The sequence below is a fragment of the Eulemur rufifrons genome, chromosome 23, assembly GCF_041146395.1.
Source record: "Eulemur rufifrons isolate Redbay chromosome 23, OSU_ERuf_1, whole genome shotgun sequence".
In the NCBI taxonomy this organism is placed as follows: domain Eukaryota; kingdom Metazoa; phylum Chordata; class Mammalia; order Primates; family Lemuridae; genus Eulemur; species Eulemur rufifrons.
Window position 1 is genome coordinate 14,155,586 of NC_091005.1, and position 18,383 is coordinate 14,173,968.

The 18,383-nt window shown below is 48.8% G+C and overlaps 1 protein-coding gene across 1 annotated transcript in view; it reads left to right on the forward strand.

Moving 5' to 3' along the window:
- ZFHX3 (zinc finger homeobox 3) overlaps positions 1 to 18,383 on the forward strand; it is a 224,422-nt gene that overhangs the window by 117,120 nt on the left and 88,919 nt on the right. The window contains exon 4 of the mRNA XM_069497887.1: positions 13,384 to 13,615. Coding sequence (XP_069353988.1) covers positions 13,384 to 13,615 — 232 coding nt within the window. The remainder of the gene's footprint in view (positions 1 to 13,383; positions 13,616 to 18,383) is intronic.

The window sequence follows — 18,383 nt, forward strand, 5'->3', positions numbered from 1 at the left end:
CGAGAAGTGGCATCTTTGGACCAGGTTGCTTGGATGTTCTTGGGGAGGGATCTGTTGTCAAGGGGACTGGCCAGCCAATCAGAAGGCTGGGGAGCCCACAGTTTGGGCATCAGCTGGAAAGGGAAAGAGGCACACCTGAACATTCAACTTCTGAGCCCATCGGGAGAGGGTCCCTTCACCATAGGTTCTAGAATTTGAAAACAGATGAAGGTGAGTGACTTAGCCAGATGGGCATTTTCTAGGGAATAAGTTGTAAGAATTGGGGACCCAGGGCCAGGCATGGTGGCCCACACCTGTAATCCCAGCACTGTGGGAGGCCAAGATGAGAGGGTCACTTGAGGCCAGAAGTTCAAGACCAGCCTGAACAAGAGGGAAACCCCGTCTCTGCAAAAAACAGAAAAATTAGCTGGGCATGGTGGCGTGCACCTGTAGTCCTTGCTACTTGGGACACTAAGACAGGAGGATCTCTTGAGCCCAGGAGTTTGAAGCTGCAGTGAGCTATGATGATGCTACTGCCTGGGTGACAGAGCAAGACCCTGTCTCAAAAAAAAAAAAAAAAAAAAAAAAAAAAGCAGCAGTTCTCAGCAATAGTCAGATAGGAGGACAGGAAATTAGGGAAGAAAATAAAATTGTAGATGTGTATGTAAAAATAAAATAAGATGATGATGGTGTCCTCATTCTGACTCATCAAAGCTGGAAACGTCACATTGTGCATCCTTATGTTCCAGGAAAACCCACTTGGCCACCTTCGTTCATGTGTCTGAGCATCTTCACTCTCTCGGCTTCAGTACACATTTTAGGTTTAGAACTAGAATATGGACTCAGTTATTTTTATCTATAAAGGTATATGTGGTGGACACTGGTGGCCACACAGAGCTTTGACAGCTTAAGTTACTCCCCCTGAGAGACATCTCTGGAGCCTGCTCCCTCTCCCTGTCTTTGGTGACTTTCTCAGTGTTCTAGATGTTTCTCAGTATATCCTAGTCTTGCAACTATTTGCCAGTTTAATAGTAAAAGAACTGGTGATATTAAACCTGTGTTGATAACATAGATACGTAGGGTGGATGGAGGGATAGAATGAAGATGACCAACGAAGTTGTCCTCTGACTGAGGGACATTTTGGCTGATTTGGAGCAAGGGAGGGGAAGCCCTTTTGTGATCCACACACTAAAAACATGAAGTCACTAAGTACAGCCATTTATAGTAATTGTCTCCTGTCATTAAATCTTATTTAAACAAGCAGTAAATATTAGCAAGCATATTTATTCTCTTCAGTCCCTGACCTCCCATCTCAGTCATCAAGGAGTGGACAGCCCTGTGCAGAAGTCAAGTGCAGCACAAAAGAACGATTCATGGTGGACGCTGGTAGGGACCACCTAGTGTGTTTCGTCTTGGGTAGGAGTTGTTTGGGAGCGTTTCCCAGCAAGAAAAGGTGCTGAGAACAGAAAGAGTCAGTGGGTAAGGTGGGAACTTCCACGAGTCTCAGCTCCCGTGGAGGGTGCAGTGCAGTGGGGGATTGGAATCAAAGGTGAGGGAACTCAGTGTGGACTAGATTCCATGGGTCTTGAATGGCAAGCTACAGAGTGATGATGGAACATTAGAGGACTTTCCTCATTTGTTCTGACTTTTAGCCAGTAATTTTTAAGTACCCATTCTATGGAGCAGGAGCTGGGATGAGAACTTGAGAACTGAGCATCGGAAGACATGGCCTGGTCCCAGCCTGTGAGACGCTGTTGGCGGTGTGGCAGGGGAGCGAGGGTAGTTTGCAACACGGTGTGATCAGTGCAGCATGGAAGCTGCTTCCAGCAGGCCGCGGGCCCGGAGGTGGGCGGGGCTGAGCCTGGGAGTGGGAAGGCTTTGGAGAAGGAGCAGCTGGTGTGTTGGGCCTTTGCATAGTGGAGAGATCTGATCTTCTTGTCTACATACTTTCTTTTAGTCTGTTGATCGCTGCGCCCCCACTCCCGCCCAACCTTTAAAAAGACCTAGTTATTCTCATTTTACTTCAGTCAGAGTGAGACTGTTAACTTCTGAAATTCAGTAGTGTGACCCAGTGTGTGATCTTTTGCAACTAATAAAATGGAGTTTTCACACGGGCCTCTGTGTTCTTTGGGTTTTATTACTGCCAGAGGCCTTGTATTCCGGAGCAGATGGGTGGTGGGCTAGAATAAACAGTCACTGCTCTGAGCCAAACCACAGTGAAAATAGTTTTCTGATATATCTTGGGCATTGGACTCTTTCTGATCCAGAAAGGACTAGTTGGCCAACTCTCGGAGACATACTAGAGGGTCAGCCCTACTAGAAGCCTGCCTTGTGTAACTCACACTCTGAGACAGTGGTGACCAAACAAGCCTGCATCGGAATCATCTGGAGGGCTTATTGAACCCCAGATTTCTGGGCCCCGTTTAGAGTTTGTATAGACCTGCACGGGGCCCCAGGGTCTGCATGTCACCATGCTGTTTGTCCAGAGGCCCTGCTTTGAGAACCCCTGCTCCCCATGGGGGGAGGGGAACTGCTGGATTCTCGGTGGGACCTTCCTTGAGCATGGCCCTGTCTCAAGGACTTCCATGGTGGGCACCCTTCCCAGCATACCACAGCAGGCACAGACGGGAGGGCGCACTGTGGCCTTGGAGGAAGGGAGGATGGCTCTCCAGATCCTTGTGAGAAGTCCGATTCCTACAGTGCCTGGGCCGTGTGCAGTGCGTGTTCAAGACTCTTGACTTCCCGCCTCTTGGTCTGTGAGGGAGCAGCCGTTCTCAGGACCAAGATTTGGTCTCAGAAACTCGGGCAGCAGCCTCAAGATGGCAGTTCGTTCTTGTCCATCTTCAGTCCCTGGCCAGCCTATGTGGCTGTCAGACTCCAGCTTCAGCTTCGTCCTCCTCTCCTGCTGGAGAGCCCCCTCCGCTGCCCTGGGATCTGGAAATGGCGTCGAGGAAATGAGGGTGCTCCAGTTTGGGGACAGCTCGGGGAGGTGAGCAGACGCCCAGAGATCCTCTCACTCAAGGGGTGCTGTTAGATGATTAATGGACGTTGTCCACTCCACAGGACAATTAAGGAAAGCAGGAGAAGGAGGGAAAAGTCTTCAGTTAGACCTAATTTGGCACCATATTGTTTTCTGTTAATCTATTTTGTTTTCTGTCCGTCTGTCCCAAGGGACGGGTGCCTTGCTGCTTGCTGAAGCATGCATAACTAATGTCCTCATTAAGGGCTGATCTGTTTATCAGGGCCATGCGAGGAAGCCAGCCTGCCAAACCTAGGCGCAAGCTGGGGGCTGTTACCTCCCTCTGGGCCTTAGCCCCACCTCATTAAGCTGGTCCGGGCTATTGATTGGGAGCCTGTGTTTGGAAGAGTCTTACTTACTCCATGCATTATCTTGACAGATTGATCAGACCTGATTGAGAACCTCTTAAAGGAACGAACAGCTGTAATGGGAAAGTTGGACTCTGTCATCCGTTAGGATGATTCTGGGAGCAAGAAGAACAAGGCTGACATCTTGGAGCAATTGTATTTACAATTAACATGGTTGGAAACGATTGCCTCTATTGATCCCCCTTCCTGCAATTACAGCCCCATTGTTTACATTCCAGCACTTCAGTTATAAAAAGGAAATTCAATAATTATTGCATTATTTAAAGTTAAAGTGCCACAGAGTTTGCTGGCTGCGCTTGCTGGTTGATTTAACGTTCAGTAAAATCCATGCTGAGCCCTCCATCTTGAGGCCGAACAATATCGGCTTTTAATGAGACTTAAAAAGGGAGGAAAGGAGAGCAAAAGCCAGTGCACGGGGCGTTTGTCTGGGTTATTTATGGGGAAACCGAAAAACAGAGCAGAGAAAGTAGCCGTGTCATCGTTCGCAAAACTGTGTCCTCCTGGCCACGTGGCTGTCCGCTCCGCACACGGCCGTCTCCTGGCCTCTGGACGCAGACTCAGCTCTGCTTCCTCGAAGAGGTGTTTTTTTCTTTTCACTCCCTTGGTCCCTTCTTGCCCTCCCACGAGTGTAACTGTCTCTTCCAACCCTCAGCAAAACGCGTGGCATTTAAGGAGAAAGGGTAAAATGTCTGCAGCAGCCCGAATGTTCGACGCCAGAGGCATTTGTTTAGAGGGAATTTTTCTGCCCTGGTCTGTCACTTTCCCGTTTTCATTTTAAGGGAAAAACATAAGAAATCAAGCACCTCTCACGACGAAGAGGTGGGTGTCCCATGTCCCCTGCCTGTGTTATGCCGGCTACCGTGTTGTCTTCTCTCATCATGTAGGTGATGAGGGTATTTGTCAGCAAATTGTGGGAGCTCAAGAGAGGCCCCTGAGTTTGAGCCCCAAATTCATGCTCTCAGCCTCAGCAACCAGAAAGTTGAAGAGGGTGGGAGGAATTTTAAAGACTATTTTATTTATCTCAACGTTGGTTGACGTTCTTCCATGGGCTCAGTTCCAGCAAGACGTCTGGGCAGGTGCAGGCAGTGGGAAGCAGAGCAGGGGAGGAGAAAATGACGCCTCGTGCTTTGCCGCGGAGAGTCACACTTGCAGCGCTGCCCCGGGAAATCTCAGCGCAGGTGTGAAGGGGGAGAGGAAGATGAATGGAGCCAGTTCTGACTTTTATGAAGTATCTGGAGCAGGCCAGTAGCGGGCAGCTGCTTCCAGGTGACTTTTTCATTAAGGAGGTGAATTCGTGTGTGCAGGCAGTGCGTGATTTATCGAGTGCGCTTTGCTAAAATCTAAAATACTCATCGGGAAAAGGCAAGTGCAGAGATTTTTAGGTCTTAGAGGTTTTTGTCCCCACAGCAGAACATCTCCATGTATTGTGACTTGGGTGTCTTCTTTGTGGCAACTGCCACAAAGCGGCAGATCTCAGAGGGGGGTCCCAGACCAGCAGTGTCAGCATCACCTGGGAGATTGTTAGAAATGCACATTCCTGGGCCACACTCCAGACCTGCTGGACCGTAAACCCTGGGACAGGCCCTGCGAACTGTGGCATAACATGCCCCTCCAGGTGCTTCTGCTGCACGCTCAAGGTAGAGAACCTCTGAGCTGGAACACCACCGGCTGCATCATCAGCCGCCCAGCTCACGGGGTCGTGCCTGCCTGTCACAAGTGACAAAGCAAGATCTACGCTGACAGTAGAGAGGCCATAGCTGTGTCAAATATTTGGGGAGTCCTTCACGTCTTCTGAAGGGTTCTCCTATGTTTTCTCATGTGGTTTTAAATGTTGCCCCTGAGGAAGACAGGGCAAGTATAAACATCTCCATTTTACAGATGAGGTCATGCACCTGTTTTGACCACCAGTTAAGTATTTTTTCTGCCATGGTGACTGTCATGGGGCTGGAGATACAATTAAGTAAATTCTTCAGAGTGGACTTGGGGAATCTGGGAAGTGTCTACCAACCATTGCAGCTGAGCTGTCCCTTCCCTGGTTCTCAGCTGGGATGTCAGCAGATGTTAGAGAACATGGTCCTTGATTTTGATTATATCGGGGCCCTCAGGGGCAGAGAGATCAGTAAACAGGTGTGATTTTGTGGCAAGGGCACAGGCTTGGGGTTTGGATCCTGGCTCTGCCTGCAGCAGCTACATGACTTTGGCCAAGTGACTTAAAATAAAAATTAAGCACCTGTCATAAGGAAGAAGTTGTTCCTGCGTGTGCTCAACGTCCCTGTCCGTGTCGTGATCCCTATAGATCACAGTTTCTTTCCTGTCAACCAGGCATTCCTCTTTGGGACCTGGGGAGGGACAGGGTTTGGTTGTGAGGGAAACGTCAAATATCTCTGTTCAGTGGGTGGTCATTTCCATCCCTAATCCTGAAGGTTAAGTCATTTGAAAAATAATGGTAGTAATGATAATAATAATCTCATTTATTATGAAGGCTGACTGTGTATCAGGTGCACTGAATTAAGCATTTTATATGAGTGATCCCCTTGAATCCTCCCAGCAGTGATATGAAGAGCTTCTATTATTGTCCCAGTTTTGCACAGGAGGAAACTGAGGCCCAACAGTGTGTGTGAATTGCCCTAGGTAGCACAGCTAGTGAGGTTCAGTGTGAGGGTTTTCCACACGTCTGTTTTAATCCAGCGTGCCCTGAAACCACAGAGTTGAATGAGTGCAGCTTGAGTCACATGTGTATGGTGGCCTTTATTTTTGTATGGGAACTTAAATTTGTGAGAGCTAGAAAGCAGCGCTAGGGAGGAAGCACGTCTTAGGAATGAAGAAAGTTACTGTTGCTAAAACACCATCTTAGCAAAGCAGGTAATTTTCAGATCCTGGGAGCTCTAGGTCGTTTCTGGCGGGTGGTCAGTTTGAGGTTAGCCTTGGGGGACCCACTTTGTTGGTTTCCTTCCCACCATACTCCCCTCATCTTCTGAGTTCTGTGCACACGCATTCGACCGCTGTGGAAACTAACCCTCATTTTGCTTTTGACGTTACGCTCTGATGTGCCCCTTCCTTGAGGAGGGACCCCTACATGCCTGATCAGTTTCCTCCCCACGTGGAAACAGTGACTCCTTTCTGTAGTTTTCCTGACAGGGGGAAGGGAAATCTATTATGTGAAGGCATCAACATTCCATGAAGGTCCGTATTTGTATTTTTCCAGAAAAGATTCAAAGCTAAGGCAGATACAACCTATAGCTAGTTATAGATTTAGACTGTAATTTTCTTTCTAGAATTTAATTCTCAGGGCCCCTAATATTGAGACTTTGGAATCGGGAAATGTCATTCGTGTAAGGCAAATGATACGGGAATGGGAAGTGTGAATTCTGGCCTTGGAGCTTGGATCCTGAGAGCGAGCAGTCGTGGCGTGTTCAGGGCGTAAGGAGTTCTGGCCTAGAAAGTGGAAAATAGGTCAGAGCAACCCAAATGGATTGATCTAAGGGAACATTTTTACTTCCTTTCACTTTTTTCTTATAAATCATGGTTGGGGCTTATATCTGATGGTGTCTGCAGGGACCCTACAGTGAAATAGGACTAAATTAGCATGTGTCAAGGACGAGGGCATGAGCGGATGAAAAGCCCACATTAAACAGAATATACATATATATATTTAGGCTGACCTTCCAGGAGTCTTCCTAAAAATGTGATACTAAATTTGGAATTATAATCTCACTGATTAAAAAATTAACCATCCCCACCCCTGGCTGCATTGCACCTGAAAGGATTTTTTTTATTTTAGGCCTTCAAGGTGGATACCCTGTGTCTGGGCAGTCAGATGTTCTAGAACGCCCCTGCGGTCAGCACAGTGTAGTTTGGTGATTGTGGACTTGGGCTCAAGTCCCAGGTTTCGGTCCTGGTTCTCCCATGCTCTGTGAGACCTTGGGGGAGTCACATGACCTTTTTGAGCTTTGGGTTCCTGCAAGGATGGGAGCCAAACGCTGCCCACCTCCTGGGCCCGTGATGAGAGAACGAGAAAGTTCGCGTAGGCGTGTGGTCTGCCGTGCGCGCTGTGAGTGCTGACGGCGGTGAGTGGACACCCACCCTGAGCTGCGTTAGCCCATCTGACCACGTCGGGGAGTTAGCAGACCAACCCTGGACCCCCATCCTCTTCCCGTTCCCTCCCACCAGATGGTTTAGTGAGATTTACAGTCCTCTCCCCGAGGGAGAAGCCGAAGCCCTTGGCGCGCTGTGGTTAGCAGTCTCTCCCTCCCCAGAGACTCTGCCATCGTGGGACCCCCAGCTTTGTGGATTGAGAAGAGTTGCACCTGCCTTTGTCTGGGTGCCCTTCAGGGCCCTGACACGTGTCTGAGGCCTTCTGGGACATCCCACCTGTGAGGTTTCTTCTCTGTTCAGCAGGAGGCATCGGGCATCCCCTGGGGCAGCCCATTTGCTGTCTGGGATTGCACTGGCAACAGAGAGGGTAGGTGTGTTTATGGTAACAGGTGCTGTTCCCCGGGGAAGCTTCATTTGTGAAGTGTGTGTGTGTGTGTGTGTGTGTGTGTCAGAATGTACTTTGTCCATTTCTGCTTTAAAGGGGAGGCTTTGACAAAACCTGATCAATATTTTGCATTCCATGCATGAAGAACCAGATGTTAGAAGTTTCCTATTGTTGGGGAGGAGGAGGGAGCCGGGGCCCCTCCAGATTTATAGCAATCAATGTTCTCTGACAGAAGTTGGTTAGTTTTCCTGGGAAACAAGTAACAGGAACACATTTTTTTGATTTTCACGATGAATTATTTTCTAACAAGAGCCCTCTTTTCTTCTCTTTGACTTTCAGTGTTTGGCCAGGGTGAACGAGCACAACATACTAATGGGGTAGAATCCCACGAAGTAGTGCAGCCCGGCCTCTCTTCCTCCCTTTCTTTTTAAATTATTAATTTGCTTTTTGCTCTCAGCTTTCCATGCCGGGCACTTTCTCCGAGGTGCCTCTTAATGCAGCAAGGGCTTTTCTGAGTTATTCTCCCCGAATCAGACCTCAGAGGGAAGTCACAGAGACAGATTTGGGACATTAGATGTTTCCACGTCAGGAGGACAGGAGTGTCCTCTTCTAGCTAAACAGAGCATTTTAAGACATGAATAGCTGTGACAAGATTAGAAAGAGGTGCAAGAAAAAGGTCTCTTTGACCAACACGAGTTAGCCCAGCAGGCTTCCCTGTTGGCAGTAGGCACTGACTACCTAACATGTGCCAGTCACAGGCCCTCATTGCTCCAGGTAGGGACAGTCTGTTATCTGCTGCCCAGTGGTGACTTAGAGGAGTTGGAGATGGTTGGGCTGCTTCTGCTCCCATTTAAGCCAAAGTGGATACTTATTTCCTTCCTGCAGGTGGTCGTACTTCTCTGATATTTCAGAAAGTAAATCTTGTTGCCAAGCATGGAAGTTCCTTTCAGTGAAAAGACCGCACCCCTGTGGTTCGTATAACCCAGTCTTTTGCATGTGCTTTTAAAACCACCACTGAGACTGGGGAACAGTCAAGGAAAAGTTTAGATGGATTCAAGGTTACGGGGAGAGGCCGGAGCAAGTGAGTTGGGTGGATCTGAGTTGCCACTCTTCTCTGTTTAGCCAGGCTGATTCTTCCTTCTTGGTTGGTTGGTTGGCCATACTTCCTTGTTAGTAGTTTGTGGGAAGATACTGATTTTTCTTGAGTGAGCTAGGAGGCCTCGGTGATTTTCAGTGCTCTAAGTGGCTTATTCTCAAAAGGGTACTCAGGCCGAAGGGACACTGTCCTCATATCCCCTGAGTCATGGCTGTCACTGCCTGAATCACCTGCAGGTTCAGTCCCCGGGCTTGGGCATATTCTATGTGTGTGCATGTGTGTGTGTGTGTGTGTGTGTGTGTGAGAGAGAGAGAGAGAGAGAGAGAGCATAGTGTCTTGCATGTTGTGGACACTTAGAATTGAACTGAAACAAAACCCTGCCACGTGGGCTCTCAACAGGCAGTTTTCTTTGGGTCCTGGGGTGGCGTGCATCATAGCACACTCACCCCAGTTGACATTGTTGTTTTGTTTTCTTTTTTAAACTACGCTCTGGACCTGACAAAAGAGAACCGTTTGGAATTGGGAGCACAGAGTAAAGCAAAGTGGAGAAAGGAAATCAAAACCTGGGTCCCCCCGCTTCCCGATGGGAGAGCTCTGTGACAGAGGCAGAGAGGGTTGGGGAATTCAGGATTTGCGTGGGAGAAAAATTTCCTGCCTGGCGAGGAGAGCAAGAACTCTGAAAGAAGGCAGCTCCTTTATTGAGTGCACCACTGGGATTTGTGCCTTGGTGGATTCTTCGTATATTACAGTGAATTTAATTAAATACATTGTGATCCCAATTGAGGGTATTCTAATTAGTTGGGTCAGGAACAAATTATTCTCCTTCCTTCTCCAAATGAAAACATCTCCTCTCTTCTGCAGGGGAAGCATGTTCTTGGCTGGCTGGCTTGCCCCGTGCCGTCCTCACATGCCTCCTTCGCCTCAGTCCCTCCTCCTGCTCCTCCTCTGGCAGGTTCCGAGGGTGGGACTCTGGGCATGTGGCCAGTGCCACCTCGGAGGGAGAGAGGATCCTGCCAATAGGAGATTGACCCACTCAAGGCCTGGGAAATAAGCAGAGAGGGTGGGAAAGGTCACAGAGGCCAGCGACCCTGCTGCTAGCTTTGGGTTCCCTGTTTCCTACAGGTTGGACAGCCTGGGAAATAACAAGAAACTGAGAAAATTTGGTAAGGACAGGATTTGTCACGTGCAGGTAGACATGAGTATACCTAGGTACCCAGAAGTTTGGGTTGGGATGTTACCTTTATAAGCAGGTGTTTCCTAGCAACCGAGATTATAGTTTATTGTGGATTATTTATTTATTTATTTATTTTTAGTGTCTTGGAGAATGGACTTAGAGTGCAAAGCAAGCTTGGAATTTTGAATTAAACTTTTGTGGAAATCTCTAAAAGAGGACTTTAAAAATGTTCCCTATAATAGGACAGGTGGAATGGGTTGTAACTGTTTTCTTTCCTTTTCCTTTTATTCTCTTTTGCATGATTTGTGGTGTCTGCCCATTTCCTTTCCAAAATGGCTCTCAGATGGCAGGTGGAAGAATTCGTGGTGGTATAAGAGATCATAGTTTACCAACATGAGCTTGAGTGTTGGGTAGTTTTGGAATATCTTCATCAGATATTTTGAAAAGTGAGGGTTCCTAGTAGGATGTTTATTTCAATTCAGTTATAGCACTGTCATGCAAGAGCCCAGGGATTTGAGGACAGAAGACATTTGACATCTCAATTCCAGTCCAACTCTTTTTTGCCATGTCATCCTTCTCTTCTGACTCCGTGATGGAAAACCCCAGGCAATTCCCTCTTCCTTCACATCCATATTAAAATTTTATGTGTAAAATTCAGTGCCTTATTGCAAGGTAACCCTGTTTCATGGGGAGGGAGCAGGGGTTTTGAGTAAGGCTTTAGTGATTCTTGCTCTGATGTCATAGTTTCTTCTACCTCCAAAATCCCTTAATGGAACTTACTGCTTTGGATTTCATGGTTATTTTCTCTGTTGTCTTTTATTCACGCCGTTCTAGTTGAATCTGTAATAAATATAATTCTTTTGGTCTTAGTGACCTAAGACAACAGTTTCTGGCTCCTGTACAGGTTTCCTCCTGCTCGGTCCCAGGCCAAACCCTGGTTCCCAGGAATATCCCGCTCCAGTTTTTGGCTTCCGAGGGGCCCGGTGGAGAAGTCTGGGAGAGTGAACCTGGGCAAGCTCGTCTTTTCCTTTGCACCCACCCTCCTCCCCAGGGTTGTAGCGTTCAGAAAGCATCACCTTGGCACATCCCATCCTCCTGAAGTCCTCTCCAGAGACCCCTATGTCCCAGAAGGCAGACTGAAAATAAATCATTTTTAAAAATCAGCTCAACTTTAATTGAAGAGAAGTAGTTTTTTATTATCAGTTGTAATTTCTTTAAAAGTTAACATTGAGCTCACTGGTTCTCGCAACTCTTTCTAGGGCAGTTACAGCTTGTAGGGGTTTTATTTGGTTCCAAAGCTCTGTATTTGAGTGTGTTAAATCACCCATTTCAGAGGACAGAGGGATCGTTCTCAGTTGGGGCCGTGAAGCCCTTCACGTTCTTACCTGCCGGGTGGCGAGATTTCCTGGGGGAGCGCTTTAGCCAGTTGACGTGATTGACGGCCTCGACCCTCCTCTGGTGAGTGGTCCATGACACTTAGTCAATGCATTTGTATTTCTCCTCCCGACAGAGCACAAACATGCTTCTGGATTTTTCACGCTTGTTCAGGGAACACAGGATGTGTGTGTGCCAGTGCGTGATCCTCAGGGCAGCGTCCTCAATGGCAAGCGCTCCCAGGGCCACTCTGGCATTCTCAGCATGGTGTTTCGTGCAGGGCATCCTAGCTAGTCCCACCGCTTGCTGTCTGGCGTCCTGAGCTGGACGAGGAAGAGACGACCAAGCAGGATCACAAAGGGTTACCAGGCATGGACATCAGATGGGGGCATGTGGGTGAGAAAGGGGCTGGCAGCACCAGGCAGATCCAGGGCGTTTGTTGTGTGCTTGGTATAGCTGCTTGGGCCAGGCGTGGGTGGCGGGGGGTGAGGAGGAAGAGGGAAGGACAGGTGATCACATGAGCAATAGAGCATCTTCATTATCTCAATTTCCTCCTGTGAAAGGATGCTGGGTGCATGGCGTGGGGGAGAGAAGCCCCCAGTTCTAGTTCTCCCGTGCACTAACTGGCTGGGTTGCCTTGCTCAGCCCCTTAAGCTTTTCAGAGTTGTGTTCCCTGCTTCATGTGTACCCAGTAGAAAAATTCCCTCTTCCTCTAAAATGTGTCATTTGAAATGAAGAAGAGGGCCCTTCTATACCAGGAGCCTGTCCATTCCCTAACGGGAGTGAACCATAGCTTTCTTCATATCCCACAAAGCCCAGGAAACATGGTGAGTTTTGTTCTGGCATGATCTTTAAGTCTTCTCCCAGACACAGAAGTCTGGGGTCTGTGACTGTCACCATGACTCTTGCTGTCCTTCCACCCCACACTTGGATCTTGCCTGTGCCTGCTTCCTGCTGGCTCGTGGGCTTCTGTGCTCTGGGATGAGAACTGTGTCTGCCGAACCCAACAGGGAATGTCATTTTGACCATCTGATAGAATGACCAATGATATTGACCAGTGATAAGCCAGTTGACCTTGAGAGATTGACAGGGAACTAGTGCGGAGAAATTTATTTTTCTGTCATTTTTTGACCCAGCGGAAAACCTCATTTTGGTTTCTCCCAATAGACTGTAGTTTTAAATACAAAAACCTGAGTGTTTTTTTTCTGTATGAAAAAGCCAAGTGGCAGCTTTGGCTCTCTGTTACTGACTTAAGGTGCTGAACAGGCAGGGTGATCATAGGCTGTCCCTAAAGCAGGGGTTGGCTGACTTTTTCCTGGGAAGGGCCAGTAGTAATAATTTAGGCTTTGTGGACCGTGCCATCTCTGCCACGACCCCTCAACTCTGATTTTCTGAAGCAACCGTAGACAGCATGTAAGTCAGTGGACTTGGCTGTGTCTCAACAACACTTTATTTTACAAAAACAGGAAGCGGGTTGGATGTGGCCTGTGGGCCGTAGTTTGCCAACCCCTGGTCTAACTAAAGCAGGACACTTTGGAGAGTGAAAGGGGAAACCTTTAATAATCGTGCCAGGAAAACCGGTGTTACACAGGCGTCCATGGGATCAGCAGCGTTGTCAGCGCTCTGGAGAGCCACACGGGAAGGGACGTTCGGGGAAGATGGGATGGGAGTCAGAGTGCCGCTTGTCTTCAGTGAACTGTCGGAGAAGGTGCATTGGCGAAAACAAAAGCAACCCCACTAAGGAATCTTAAAATCGTAAAACCATCCTCTTTGGCTGTGGCGACATGTCCCCCAGTGGCATGCCTCTGGCGGTGACCAGGGTGGGGTGGGCTCATGGCATTGGCTGGCTTCGAGCGGCTTACCCAAGGCGTGTCCCTCTCCTGTTCCTTGCAGCACCTGCAGCAGCACGAGAGTGGCGTGGAAGGCGAGAGCTGCTACTACCACTGCGTCCTGTGCAACTACTCCACCAAGGCCAAGCTGAACCTCATCCAGCACGTGCGCTCCATGAAGCACCAGCGGAGCGAGAGCCTGCGCAAGCTGCAGCGGCTGCAGAAGGGCCTTCCGGAGGAGGACGAGGACCTGGGGCAGATCTTCACCATCCGCAGGTGCCCCTCCACCGACCCAGGTGAGTCGCCTCACAGGCATGGTGACCCCTGTGTCCATTACTGACCTCACACCTGACCCTTGTGTTCTGGAAGGAACATGCATAGGTTGTTGCTTTTCTTTTTTTTTTTAAACTTAGCACCACTGTTCTTCAGGTGCACACTCAGCCTTAGGGAAGTCACAAGCCACTACCTAGGGAGCAGCCAACAGAAGAGATTCTGTCCTCTGTCCCAGAGGCCCTCCAGTATATACTCTAGATTCCATTTATTGGTTCACATTGACACAGCAAATACTAGAGCGTGTCTTGCAATATTAAAGATAGGCAGTGTGTGGCTTCAAAGCTTGGTCTGTAGAAATGCACTTCGGAGAGGATCAACGCAAGTGCTTGTTGTACAAATTTCAGTTGTATTTGGGAGCGATTCTGGTTATTCTGCGGCCCAGTGCTGCGTGCTCCTTCCCGGTGTCACCTTCCAGTGGGAACGTGCCTCGCTTCTACCTCCCATCCCGTCGTCCCATCTGCGGTCACCTTCCTCTCCCTCTGTCCTGTGCTTTGTGACTGTTACTCCTGCTGGGACCTCATTTGGTAGAATCACCTCCTCTCTTCTACTTTTTCAGTCTTTTCTGTCCCTTTCTGTCAACTTGGAAGCACAAGACGGTCACTTGCGTCTTTAAACACAATAAAACGAATGCTTTTCCTTAATCCCCAGTCCCTGCACTCTCTGTATAGCGGAATCTTCAAGATCCTGGAGAGGACACTCTGCAGGGTTCATCTCTAGTCCACGCCTCAGCCTACCGTAGCCCGTTTCCTGCTGTCACCAAACCACCTTGTGAAGGGCACCACTGATCCTCCATGTACCCAACCCGGGACCCACTGGTCCTTATTCTTTTCTTTCTGCGATGTTTGAAACTGTTGCCCAGTCCCTCCTGGAAGCTCACGTTCCTCTTTCATCCTCCAGCTTCTCTTAGCGGTTCTCCGTGCCTGCGCCTGGCTGCCGGTCCTCAGCCTGTCCCTGGTGCCCGGTCCGTGGTCCTTGGCTCCCAGCCTCTTGAAACTTTGTTCTCCTGGTGTTGCCAAGTGCCCCCAGAGAGCTTCCTGGCTGCCTCACTGTGCTCACCTCCTGGACACTGAGCTCACAACTGACCCCACCGGACTGCTTTTTCCTTGTGACGGCACCTTTCTGGTGGCCTGGCCAGGGCAGAGACCCGAGGGCATTCTCATCCTCTATCTCCTGCAACAGCTTCTCAGCCATTGAGCCATCATGGCCATGTGGGGTTTTTAGTCTTGATGTGATCCAGTTACACAGTTTTGTAGTTTTTAAAGGGAAAAAGTTACATAGACCTTATGAAAAGTAGCTGTGGCCCTCCCCCATCCCATTCCCCAGAGAAATGGCTTCCAGCTTTTACATGTTTCTTTCATTGCTTATTGCTAATATGCCTCTACCACCGTTTCTTGCTTTTGAGTTTTAGAGACTATCTCTTGAATTTCCACTCTGGCAGATGAGGGTTTCTCTGGGATGCCGTTGTACAAACCCACCCGCTTGTATGGACTCACACACACCATCCACAAATTCCGACAGACCCACACACACACCAACACCCCCACCCCATATGTACACACACACACACTGTGCCCCATACACACTCACACATCGCACACACACGAGACACCATACCACACACCTCCCGTACTCTCTATACACTTAAACGTCCCCAAACCCAGATGCCGCACCCACACACCCCACACATGTGCTCTTTCCCCACAAACACCACACCTCACGCACTTCATAACCCCCCACACAAACTCCACACACACACAGGCCCTGTACACCCCGTGCGCATTTGCACACAGCTCATACACACGCACGCTGCCCACCGATGCAGACGCTGCTCACGCACCCCTGCACCTCCCCCGCCCCACCCACACCCCCCAGCGCCCCTGCACACTCCACCTGCCCCCTCCATCTTCCAGTATGATTAAATAATAATTTGGGGTTATATTAATATTCAGTGTTTTCATTATTATAACTCTATAAATATTAATCACAGCTGAGCCATGTAGAGTTTTATAATTTCATTTACCTTCTTGTACAACTTTTTGTTTTCCCTGGTTTTCTAGGTACCTATGATTAATTCATGGCTCACCTCGCTCTGCCACTAGACATCTCCTAATCTCCCAGCGCTCTGCGCTATCAGCTTTTCTGTCAGCTTCATTTCCTCCTGGAGGCGTCCGCCTAAGCCCCTCCAAAGCCCCCTGCCCACCTGCGCCTGTCCCGATCACCCGACTGCTCCTTGCCGCCGCCTCCATATAAATGAAACCGCGACTCCCAAATGACAGCATAGAGCACAGTTTGAAAACCGCTCTCCCTGCCAGAGTAGCTGAGGCTTCGTAGCACAGCGGAAAGGCAAGTTCTCCTGACAGGCAGCGCCAATCGTTTGTTCAGGAAAGTGCTGCTGGGGACCAGGATAATTTCTGTCACTTCTAGGTCGCTGCAAGATGGTCCCTTCTCATGTGTTTTTCAAATGCCTCTTCTGGTTAAAGTTTAAATGGCCTTAATCTGTGGAGCTTCTGCGTCACCTCTGACTCCATCCCCATGTGGGATCACTCTCAGGAGTGAGGGAGGGGATGGGCACCCTCAGACTCGCTTCTGCGCCTGGAGGCTGAGGCCTTTCTGCCGTCCTGCCTTGGGGATCCCGTGCCCCAGCAGGTGTCTTGGCCTCTGTCACCCCTGCTGCTGCTCCTCATTCCATTGCTGGGCCCTCTCACGGGGTGGTTCTTCCTTCTGCCCATTTATTTATACCTGTTTCTTTCTGAGTTTGTGGTTTGTTTTTGTTTTGTTGTGTTTTATTTTTAGCCAGCTCCGCATACGTCATTGTTTTAATCTTCTGTTAAAAGCTGTTCCCCTTCACCCCTCAATTCTTTCTTTCACTCTGCTCAGAATTCCTTTTTATTAATGAGGTGCCCCAAACTAAATTGTGTACAGCTGCCATTTCACCCAGGGTCTATGGGCTGGAACAAACAGTTCCCTGTTTCATAATGTAACACTTCTCTTTATGCCGTGCGCATTCAGATCGCTTTCCTACACCATTGCCTTCTGGGTTTCTCTCATTTAATGAGTATTAGAGTTTTTTTTCCCCCTCCCTCAAGTGTGTGAGGGACTTCAGTGGAGTTGAGAGACTTCCCTTCTGTATGTCCGAATCCTTTTGTGTTGTCTTTGGCCTGTAGTCACGTTTTTCTCTGCGGCGTCCCTCCCCGGGCTACTCCCGGCCCACACACGGCTCCGGTTAGGGTGATACTCTTGACTGGTTTCAGAGGGACATTCCTGTTCACATTAACACGAACTCGGTTCTGTTGTGGAAACCCCTCGGAGAAGCATCACCTTAAGATACATCCTCCCTCCCCCAAAGAGGATATAGTTTGGCCCTTCAAAACTTGAAAGAATATCTTCAAGAAAAGGGACATGATGGACCTGATAGAATGGAGATACTTAAGATCATCAACTTCAAATTTTATAAACACAGACTTTCTAGAATAGTCTCAGTGCTGTCCTCTTTAACATAAGGATCAGGACATTATTCTTTGGCTAGAAACGGTCATCGTGCGGCATGAGGAAGCATTAGGAAGTCCTGGAGCACCTTCTGGGAGCCCTGTCTGCGCCAGCTGGAAGCCGCATGTCAATGGTTGTGCTTTCTAGAGCTGGCAGTTCTGGCTCTCGTCATCCTGTTGAACCACGGCGTTCTTTCTCCTTTCCTTCCTTCCTTTCTTTCTTCTCTGTTATCCACATACCACAAAGTTTTACATACACACACACCATCAGAAATAACTTCCTTTCCTTTCTGAGCTCTGGGCCTCATACCCTCATCTCATATCACCTACAGGTACCAGGATTTCCTTGCTAAGGCTGGGGCAGTGAGCTCTACAATAGTTCCTCTCCCCATCGAGGCAGTCTTTTATTTCGAGCTAGACTTTTGATTATTGGCTGGAGTGTTTTTTCTGCAAGAACAAGTAGTCTCTTGACTTTGTCGGGGTTGGTCGTTCCTGCACACAGGTGGCGGCAGCTTACCGGCACAGGCCCACGAACTGGGCGGCAGCTCTCAGTTGCTGGCATTGGCTGTTTGCCTCCCCTTAGTTGACCAGAAGCTCTTGAAAGATGGAGAGCTCTCAGAGGCGGGTCCTGTGTGGGATCAGCTTCCCTGTTTGCTTATTAAAAAGGCATTTCTGGCTCCTGGGTGCAACTGTAGTTAATTTCACAATATCAGTGCCCTGGGCTTTGAGAATACAAGGAGGTCCTTTGTGTTCCTGCTGCTGGCCTTTCTCCTCCTCCTCCTCCTCCTCCTCCTCCTCCTCCTTCTCCTCCTCCTCCTTCTCCTCCTGTTTTCTCTCTTGCTCCCCTTGCCTCAACTACTTTTTCTTTCACATAGACACAGATCTCCAAACTTTGAACACGTGTAATTAAATTTCACAATGGTTTATTGAGGGCCTACTATGTATAAGATGTTTTATGAGCTGGGGGACACAGTGGATGTCTCCTCTTAGCTCTTGGTTTGGACACATTGGTTAATACACCAGCTCAGGCGTTCGAGGTAATTGGACACACTCAGTTCACACAAGGCATGATCATTCAGAGTTTTAGAGACTGTTTTGCTTGGAGCAAAAGATGGTGTCCCCCTTTCCTGACACATATTTGGCATCCAAGGTAGTGAATTCCTGGGGTCAGAGAGGTGGAGACAGCTTCCCAAGTGATGATGTGGTTTGCGTGGCAGCCTGTCCTGAAACACTCGCTGGCTTCGTT